Source organism: Brienomyrus brachyistius, chromosome 23 (genome assembly GCF_023856365.1).
Source record: "Brienomyrus brachyistius isolate T26 chromosome 23, BBRACH_0.4, whole genome shotgun sequence".
Classification (NCBI taxonomy): domain Eukaryota; kingdom Metazoa; phylum Chordata; class Actinopteri; order Osteoglossiformes; family Mormyridae; genus Brienomyrus; species Brienomyrus brachyistius.
The window spans coordinates 555,001-564,316 of NC_064555.1; the positions used below are offsets into that span (position 1 = coordinate 555,001).

The following is a 9,316-nucleotide window of genomic DNA, read 5'->3' on the forward strand; positions in this document are numbered from 1 at the left end:
CCTCGACACAGACGGAGGGACCCCCGTACTCCGGGCCCAAGTGAGCGGCGTCTTCCTGCTCTGTTTTCCCGGGCCTGCTCCTTCGGGGTGCGGCCCACCATTAGCAGTGATGTAATCGGCCCCCAGGGAGGAGGCGGCGTAACGTCTAAGTGGGCGGGGCCCGCGCCTGGCTGCCCCCGAGGCATGGAGACGCGCCACAATCATTAAAGCACCGGTCTGGCGAGCAGCCGGGCAGCTTGTTAAAATTCCTCTGGAGATTTCGAGAAAAAGGTCTTTGAAAGGCTCCCGTGCGTTTAGAGACTAATGGGCGAAGCTGTGAGCTGTTAACTGTAGATTGGGGGGGCTGGTAATAAGGATGTTATGCTAACAGTTGGCCGTGTCGGCGGAAATGGGTCCTGCGCCTCATCGATGGGGATTGTTTTGCACTGGAGCTGAGTCCTGCGTAAATTCACCGGGGTCCCTGTGAAGAGCCTCCCCTAAGCAGTACCCACCATCACCTGATAGCTTCTCCCCCCCCCGCCTTGCAGCCACCCCAGCCCTGCTGAGCTGCTGCGTGTCCTGTCAGAGCTGCGGCGTGTGGAAGAGAGGCTACAGCCCTTCATGCAGAGGAGTCAGTCCATCCTGGGTGCTGCTGCTAGCGCCGACTACAACAACAATGTAGGTGCCGCCTGAGCGTGCTCCTCCCGCCGTGAGTCACCACGCCGGTACCGACGCTCTGACACCCGGCGCTCTCTCTCAGACGCAGGACAGGGAGGAGGACCAGCGCACCCTCAACCTGGTGGCCGAGGCTCTCCGTCTCCTTGGCAATGCTTTGGTTGCCCTGAGCGACCTCCGCTGCAGCCTCAGCACCGCTCCGCCCCGGCACCTGCATGTGGTCCGGCCCCTGTCGCACTATAGTTCTCCTATGCTGCTTCCCGGGGGGGTTCCCCACATTCCCATCCCGGTGGGTTGACGCCGCATGTGGTTAATGGTAGAATTCAGACGTCGGTGTGTTGATGAACCTTATTCACTGTTGACTTGCCGTTTTACGTTGTGTCCTGCGATTCTGCTGGCCAGTCACATGGTTCTCTAGTCATTGCCCTGCTGCCCCGTCTTCCCCCGATGTTCTCAATAGCAGATAAACCTGGGAACCACGGTGACCATGACTTCCAGCGGCAGACAGGCAGCTGAGGGCCAATCGCAGTCTCCTCCTGCCTCCGGGCAATCGGAGCAGCCGACACAGGGACAGGCTCCGCCCCAGCAGTCTGCTTCAGCCAATGGCCAGCAGGGACAGGGTCAGAGTGCCCCGAGGGTGATCAGGATCACCCATCAGACCATGGAGCCGGTGGTCATGATGCAGATGAATCTGGATGGTGCGTCTTTCCTTTTCTTACATTCCCGGTCTTGTGAATTTGTCCTTTTAAAAGGTTTATTTCCAGTTACAGTGTTTAAGATACATGGAAAAAAACGCCTGTATTTACTAGCAGGCCGTGTGTGTAGCTCACTGACTGTGTGGTGTGTGTGTGTGTGTGTGTGTGCATGTGCGCACAGTGTGAATCTCTGTTTCATAGGCTGTGTGCCTGTCTGTCTGTGTGCCCTAGCAGACTCCGGTAGTGGGCCTCAGACCACGGGACAGCCAAACCCTACTGGGGCTGGACACACCGGTTAGTGCTCTGGGTCTCCTTCTTCCCCGATACCCCCTGTGTCTGCGGCTGTGTTCATTGTCACCGGGACGGGTGCCAGCTAGTCCTGTGGGGGTGTGAGGCTCGAGCGCTGTACACGGCAAGCCCGGCCACCAATGAGAGACATTGCTGTAAAGCTGTCTAGAGCATGCTGCCCTTCCTCTGACCACTAGGGGGCGCATCGCCCCCTCTCTGGTGGCCAGTACTCTCCTGTGGAGTCTGAATAATGCTCGTATTCTCTGCTCTGTGTGTATTTTTTAGCAGGTTGGGCTTTGAACCTAGTATAATGTCTCCGTCGTTTATAGTCTGTCTGTCTGCCTTGGTGATGCCTGTCCCGACTTAAACTCTCCCCCTTGACCTCGCTCACCCCCTACCCTCCCCACCGTGACATCATGCCGCCTTCCTGGCCATTTGTGTTGTACGTGTGACCGGGTATACGCACGCCGGACTGACGCGGCATTCCTTTCTCCAGGAACCACGTCTCCCATCCATATCCCTGGGCTACCTCCGGAGTTCATGCAGGCTATAGTGCATCAGATCTCCCAGCAGGCTGTTGCCATGGCAGCCGCAGCCTCTGCCGGACAGCAGCAGGCGAGCTCTGGGTCAGCTGCAGGCACAGACTCGGCTGCTCCTCCTCCGCCGGCTCCTAACCCTCCCCAAGCCAGAGTGGTCATCACCCGGCCCTCCTTTTCTCCCAGGATCCCCCAGCCCACGCTGGGAGCCAGGGGGACTACTATCAACCTGAGGGCAACGGTGCCCCCTAATGGAGGGCAGCAGTCAGGACAGGTAATTGTTGTGGAATGGTCAGTAGACTGTGCACAGACATACGTGTGTGGGCATGTTTAATCTCTCGCTCGTTCATTCCCCCAGACTGGCCCGGTGCCTCCCTCCCCGCTCACGCAGATGATCAGCGGGCTCGTGGGCCAGCTCCTCATGCCTGTCCATGCGGGTGAGTCGGGTCCCCCCTGGTGGCCATGTTAATGCACTGCATATGAGAGACCACTGCCTTCCATTGGCTGCTTAACTCCCTCAATCTTCCCTCCTTCAGGAGAGCAGGCCCCCACTTCCACGTCCTCATCGTCCCACTCCTTCACATTCTCTACCTCTTCCTCCACCCCCTCTTCCTCTGCCAACACCTCGAGCCAAACCTCCAGCAGCACCACCAGTGCAGCCTCTACTGGCCACACCTCCCAGCCACAAGAGGGTGCCCCCGAGGGCAACCTGGCCCAGCTTCTGGGCTCCCTCCTGGGCGGGGCTGCCGGGGTGACGGGAGCAGCAGCTGCTGCGGCGGGGGGTCCTGGGGGGGCGCCCTCCATCACTGTGACTCTGCCTGGGCTGCCTCCTTTTATCCAGGGCATGACAGATTTCATACAGGTTGGTATGTTACTTATACTGCTAATGAAGTTTAGGGTTGTTCTTAATGCATCGAATATTTATCAGCCTTTTCTCTCTCTTTAGTCTGGACAGACGGTTTTCCCTTCGCCCAGTCAGCAGCCCCCTGCTGCTACAGGTCCGGCTGCACCGCCCTCTTCAGCCACGCCCTCTGGCCCCGCCTCCGTCCCCGGTGGTGGGGGGGGCGGCCCCGCCGAGACCCTGAGCCCGGAGCTGTTCACTGGCATCGTGCAGGGCGTGCTGTCCACCATGATGGGCTCTCTGGGGGCCTCGCAGAACAGCACGGAGAGTATAGCCCAGTTCATCCAGCGTCTCTCCCACACCACCAACCTGTTTACGCCCGGCTCGGGAGATGCTGTAGGTACGTGGGAGTGCGGCCTAAGGCAGGAGGGAGGGGTCGTTCGAAACCGCTGGATTACGGCAGCTGGATTCAGGGCATAGGGCAGCGTGGCATGTAAGGCGCAGTCCCATGTGGGGCGCACATGTGGACACAGATGTACCCATCATGCAGTATTGGCAGAGTGTCACACGGCGGTGTCCTTTGTTCTCATTGGCTCCTGATCACATGTGTGTCACCTGCCCATTGGCTTCGTCCTCATTGGCTCCTGGTCACGTGACTGCCACATGTGTGTGTAAGCGGGATGTCTGCTTTGTTCCCGCACCAGGCTTCTTCGGGGACCTGCTGTCACTGGTGTGCCAGAGCTTCTCCATGGTGGACATGGTGCTGCTTCTGCACGGCCAGCACCAGCCGCTCAGCCGCATCCAGCCGCAGCTCACGCAGTTCTTCACGGAGCACTACCTGCACGGCGGGGAGCCCAGCGACGCCAACATTGCCGTGAGTGCTCCGCCCCCCTTGTCATGCCCCTTACTGATCCTGCTTGCTTGGGTGGCCCTGCTCAAACAGATCTTGGCTAATTACTGGATTTAGTAGGTGTGTTTCAGCAGGGAATTCTGCAAACTTTGTTTGTTCCAGGACCAGAATTTGGCAACCCTGCTCCACTCTGTCCTCCACATGGCTGTCACTCATTCTAGTCACATGGTCTGCTCGCTCCTTTCCCATTGGCTTTTCCATCATTCATGCTCATTATGCTGCCGTAATGCTTCCTTGTGATTTTTTTTGTTCCCTGCCGCGGTACTCGCAGTCGTACTCGCCGCGGTACTCGCAGTCGTACTCGCCGCGGTACTCGCAGTCGTACTCGCCGCGGTACTCGCATTCGTACTCGCCGCGGTACTCGCATTCGTACTCGCCGCGGTACTCGCAGTCGTACTCGCCGCGGTACTCGCAGTCGTACTCGCCGCGGTACTCGCAGTCGTACTCGCCGCGGTACTCGCAGTCGTACTCGCCGCGGTACTCGCAGTCGTACTCGCCGCGGTACTCGCAGTCGTACTCGCCGCGGTACTCGCAGTCGTACTCGCCGCGGTACTCGCAGTCGTACTCGCCGCGGTACTCGCAGTCGTACTCGCCGCGGTACTCACCTTCTGTTCCCTTCCTCTTCACTGCTTTCCCTGAACTCTGGCTGACATCTTACTGCTCTCTGCTACCTCCATATTTTCTGCCGTATACACACTCCATTTTACTAAACCTGGCTGTTTCTCTGTCCTGTCACCCTTCTTGCGCTTTACTTGCCCTCCTCTCAGAAGTACATTTCTCAGGCTGCTAAGCGCTGCTTCTCCCCATGCCGCACTTTGTGAGCTCGCTGCCCCGCTGGTATCATTCCAACCTTAAAAGGTCCGGCCTGCTCTCGGTGTCACTCACAAGCGCACCGGAGGGTGATTCACGCGTCTGCCTCTTCCCACAGAGTGCCGCTCAGGACCTCATAAATGGACTCGAGCAGTACATCGCCGAGAGTTTTGTAAGTGTCCCTCCCGGCAGACTATTTAAAGAAAAAAACAAAAACCTGCAAGGCCTTTTCAGTTGATGTGTGATTATGCTGGAATCGCTGGCCGCTTCGATTTGGCGTGAATGTTACTGTGGTGTCCTGTCAGACTGGTGTGTGTCTCTGTCTGTGTCTCTGTGTCTCTGTGTCTGTCTCTCTGTGTCTGTGTGTGTGTCTCTGTGTGTGTAAATCGTGCATTAAGCCCTGTCCCCTTGCAGGCCACGGTGACCGTGCGGGAGGGCGTGGACATCACGCGTACCAACGTGTCCTTTCTGAGGCAGCAGTTTTCCCGGATAGCCACGCATATCCTGCGCTGCACAGGTACGGCGTCACGCGGCCCCCTGGCCAATCGGCCGCAGCCCCGCCTCCTCCCGCACACATTCAGCTACTTACGGATTTTCTGCACTTCTACTTTGTTCTATGTTCCACAGCTTGTATTTCCTAAGTGGCGCTAGAACAAGTTAGCAACATGTGCTAACTGGCCCGTGGCCCCCTTTGCTGTCCCCTCAGACCACACCTTCGGCCCCCGCCTGCTGCTCCTCTGCACTCAGGGCCTGTTTGAGTGCCTGGCCCTCAATCTGTACTGCCTACGAGGGGAGGAGAGGGCCTTGACGGCCGTCATCAACCACCGCATTGTCAGTGAATCTCCCTGTCTCTCTCTCCCTGTTTTTCCTGCTCTGTCTCTCTCTCTTGCTGTCTCTCTCTCTTGCTGTCTCTCTCTCTCTTGCTGTCTCTCTCTCTCTTTCTGTCTCTCTCTCTCTTGCTGTCTCTCACATTAAGGGTTCTCTCTCACTTAGCAGCTGATTCTCCGCGTCTGTCCCAGCCCTCTGTAATTGCTCTGCCTTTCTTCTATCAGTTACTGCATCGTCAGTAAACAATCCCCCCCGACATGCTTTCGTCCTCATTTGTGCTGCGTTGTACCACCCCCAACCCCTCCCTACATCCCCTGTCCTCCTTTCATCCATCATCATATTCCCATTTCATCTTCATTTCTTTCTCCGTCTTTATCTGTCCTGACCATTTATTAAAAGCGTTTTGCCCCCTCTCTCCCCCCTCTCCTATGCCTCTGGTCATTCTCCTCTTTTGTCATCACTTCCTCCCTTTTTATTCTGTCAGTTGCTGGGGAAGTAATGTAAACAGACACGTAGAGGAATGCATGTGCTTTTTGTTTTTTTGACCGTTGCACACGGTCTGGTGCACTAACAGCCCTCTTGTGCCCCCTGGCTGCAGAGGAGGATGTCTGCAGAAGTGAACCCCAGCTTGGTGAACTGGCTCACCAGCATGATGTCCATGAGGCTGCACGTCATACTGGAGCACAATCCCATCGTGGAGGACCAGATTTTGCATTATGTCGTCCGCACCCAGGTAGTAGCCCCCGCTGCATGCTGACACCACCCCAAAAACATGTGAAATACTAACCCCCTCCCCCCCCATCATAGAGCGAGACCCCAGTCGAAACAGAGCCGGAGGAGTCAGAGCTGCCGGTAAAGTCTGAGGACCAGAGCATGGAGGTGTGTGTGTGCATCTCCACCCATCTCCACCCGCATCTGTGGATTTGTAGAATGTCTCTCCCGAAACTAACTTAGTAAAGTTAATAGTAAAATCTTCATTTAAGGTCATCTTGCTGCCTACTGCGACTCATCCCTTGACCCCTTTGTCTTGTAACTCCGCCCCCTCTCATCTAGGTGGAGGACACCCTGTCCCCAACCCCTGCCACCACTGCCGAAGAGGCCATGGCGTCGTCCCGGGAGACGGCCGACAAGGCCGCTGCGTCCGGAGACGCGGGAGGGGCGTCGGCTGGGGCCACATTAGGGGCCGGGGCTGCCGCCATAGCGACCTCCGGGAGGGAGGAGCCTGGGGGAGAGGCGGAGCCTTGGGCGGCTGCGGTTCCTCCAGTAAGATGGTGGCTCCATGTCTCCATGCTGACCTTATGCAGACCTTTATATATACAGACGCTCCTCGCTTTACGATATTCGACTTGCTATATTCCAACTTTATCGTAGTCACCTTTTGAATTTTGATCTGTTCCTGGCGAGCGATTGCTGTACGATACTTTTAACTGATGCCAGGTGCTGGCAGCATCCAGGCAGCCACACTTCCAGTCTCTGTAGCGACTGCGAGCGTAAGCATCTTACTGTTAGAGAACATGTCGTACGGTGATTTATTTTTTCTTTTTTTGTGTTAAATTTATTGACTTTTTAAGGACTGGTATTCAGTTACAGTCATTATTTAGTGACAGTTATTTATATATTTATCAAATCATTTTCACATTCAACTTCATCAGAAAATAACACCACCATAAGTCGGAGAGAGCCGGTGCAATCAATATGCAGACTGGGTTTCATAGCTAGTCGTCATGCAGAGATTTTACCCATGTGCTAGCCAGGATGTCTTTAAGGGCCTTGTTAAAGTTAGAGAAACAGCGCCCCCTCCTGGGGCCTGCCGTGACAGCCTGTCCCGTTCCCTGTGGCTCTGAGCTGGCCGGATCCTGTCGCTGTTGGAAGTTAGCGAGGCTGACAGCCTATTGTCTTTCTGTCTCACTCCCAGGAGTGGGTGCCCATCATCCGGCAGGACCTGCTGTCCCAGAGGAAGATGAAGGCCCAGCCCCCACTCTCAGATGCCTACCTGCACGGCATGCCTGCCAAGCGCCGGAAGGTGAGCGGGTCGGCGCCCCGCTACCCATAATACCTTTCACGTCAATATATAGCTGTATCTTCCATGTGTTTGTCCTAAGGGAGCCGGTTAATCATCCAGGAAATTATTCCTGGTTTTTTCTTAATGGTGCCAGCAGTTCATTTCCGACAGGGCTTGTTAACCAAGACGGACGGCACTCTCCGTCTCTCACAGCGGGAGTCACAAAGACGGCCTCTGTGGGGCTGCTTACGCAAGGGGTTCTGGGAACGGCGAACCGGCACCTTGCTAAGCTGTAATTATGTCAGGCAATGAAGGGAAGGCGTGGCCTTAGCCATAAAAGCCTCTGGTTCGTGGCCATCGCTGTGCGCTCTTGGTTGAGGAGATAAGAACGGGTTTCCATGCTGAGGCGTGGCCTCACGGCCTCCCCCCCTTTTACCTGTTTTGCTGTCAGACGACGCAGGGTGAGGGCCCACATCTCTCCCTGTCGGAGGCAGTGAACCGGGCAGCCAGGTCGGCTGGGGTGAAGCCCGTCACTACCCCAGAGAGCCTGCAGGGGGAGCTGGATGAGCCTGAGCTGCAGGAGGCCTATACGGAACAGGTATCGTCCCACAGATAAGCCCCATCCTAATGACCGTCTGCTCAGCAGAGCCAGTCTACTTTTGATGCTGTCAACCTTATTTGAAGGCACTTAGAATTAATATGGTAAATAAGTATATAAAAAAAAAAAGTATTGATTTTTAAAGTGATGCTTAAATCGCCTCAGGTGAAGAGTGACATCAAGAGGAGGCTGAGAGAGGACCCCGATTTCAGCTCCCAGCGTTTCCCCAACACACACCGGGCCTTCTCCTCCGACTCCTAACCCCATTGGTCCGCATATATGTCAGTCTCCCTCCTTTCGCCCAATCAGTCCTGCCTGCCAATGCTGTCATCTCATATGCTCCAAATTCCATTCCCGACGGCATTCGCCCAGTTGTCTGGTTTGGAAGCATCGGCATTTGAGACCCGTCCCCCTGGTCACACTTACTGAAGACCTGTCAGTCACCGCGACCCCTCGTCTCTCTATGGCTGGGAAAACGCCTAAGCATTGTGAACCGACTGTGGTTCTGCGAATTCTTTAATCATGGGATGGATGCCCTTGTTTTGAGCTGTGCCACCCGGGTCTCACCCAGCTGTAATCCCACGTGTCCATCCTCACCCAGTCCGTCACCCGGGTTACCGAATCAGTTACTGGTGTAAGATAAAATGCTACTAGTCGAGTATGAACCAACGCGGTCCCTTAACTTAAACTATACACAGCTTATGACTATGTTTATCTCTCTTAATGGAAATATGAACAAATAGCCCGTACTTCATAGGAAAGATTTGTCATTGATTATCGGTGATAATCATGTAGGTTAAAGGTGATTATGAGCAAATAATTGTCTTTCATGAGGAACGGACTTAGGCGTTTACAATTAAAACCTTTTTTAAAATTAGATGTAATTTTTCCTCTCAGTGGCCATTGCTTTTATTTACAATTTTTGATGTAAAGAGACTCTGCTTGTGATTTAACTACTGTGAAAATAAAGGGGCTGTGGAGAGGACTGCTCTTGGTTTTATATGGACCGGAAGCGATGAGGTAAGCGGTGACTGACCAATGAAACTGCAGGCAGTCTGGGCCACATCTGGATGTTAGAGGATTTTTTTTCTCCCTTAAGTTATCAAGCCTATTTAAATGTGTTGTACCACATTTTATTAAAATAAGAGTTGGAG

The 9,316-nt window shown here is 54.9% G+C and overlaps 1 protein-coding gene across 3 annotated transcripts in view; it reads left to right on the top strand.

The window, feature by feature from the left end:
* bag6l (BCL2 associated athanogene 6, like) overlaps positions 1 to 9,147 on the top strand; it is a 13,149-nt gene extending 4,002 nt beyond the window's left edge. For 2 of the 3 annotated variants that reach the window (XM_048992583.1, XM_048992584.1), the window contains exons 7-25: positions 1 to 40; positions 528 to 657; positions 740 to 943; positions 1,115 to 1,352; positions 1,584 to 1,643; positions 2,134 to 2,447; positions 2,532 to 2,610; positions 2,710 to 3,035; positions 3,120 to 3,414; positions 3,719 to 3,888; positions 4,853 to 4,906; positions 5,149 to 5,251; positions 5,441 to 5,565; positions 6,161 to 6,295; positions 6,370 to 6,441; positions 6,616 to 6,825; positions 7,478 to 7,585; positions 8,016 to 8,162; positions 8,328 to 9,147. The exon at positions 1 to 40 is cut by the window's left edge and continues 139 nt beyond it. In XM_048992583.1, the coding sequence (XP_048848540.1) occupies positions 1 to 40; positions 528 to 657; positions 740 to 943; positions 1,115 to 1,352; positions 1,584 to 1,643; positions 2,134 to 2,447; positions 2,532 to 2,610; positions 2,710 to 3,035; positions 3,120 to 3,414; positions 3,719 to 3,888; positions 4,853 to 4,906; positions 5,149 to 5,251; positions 5,441 to 5,565; positions 6,161 to 6,295; positions 6,370 to 6,441; positions 6,616 to 6,825; positions 7,478 to 7,585; positions 8,016 to 8,162; positions 8,328 to 8,423 (2,906 nt within the window). In that variant the 3' untranslated portion in view covers positions 8,424 to 9,147. The remainder of the gene's footprint in view (positions 41 to 527; positions 658 to 739; positions 944 to 1,114; positions 1,353 to 1,583; positions 1,644 to 2,133; positions 2,448 to 2,531; positions 2,611 to 2,709; positions 3,036 to 3,119; positions 3,415 to 3,718; positions 3,889 to 4,852; positions 4,907 to 5,148; positions 5,252 to 5,440; positions 5,566 to 6,160; positions 6,296 to 6,369; positions 6,442 to 6,615; positions 6,826 to 7,477; positions 7,586 to 8,015; positions 8,163 to 8,327) is intronic. The other variant, XM_048992585.1, reaches the window with a different exon arrangement.
* Positions 9,148 to 9,316: the final 169 nt, after the last annotated feature.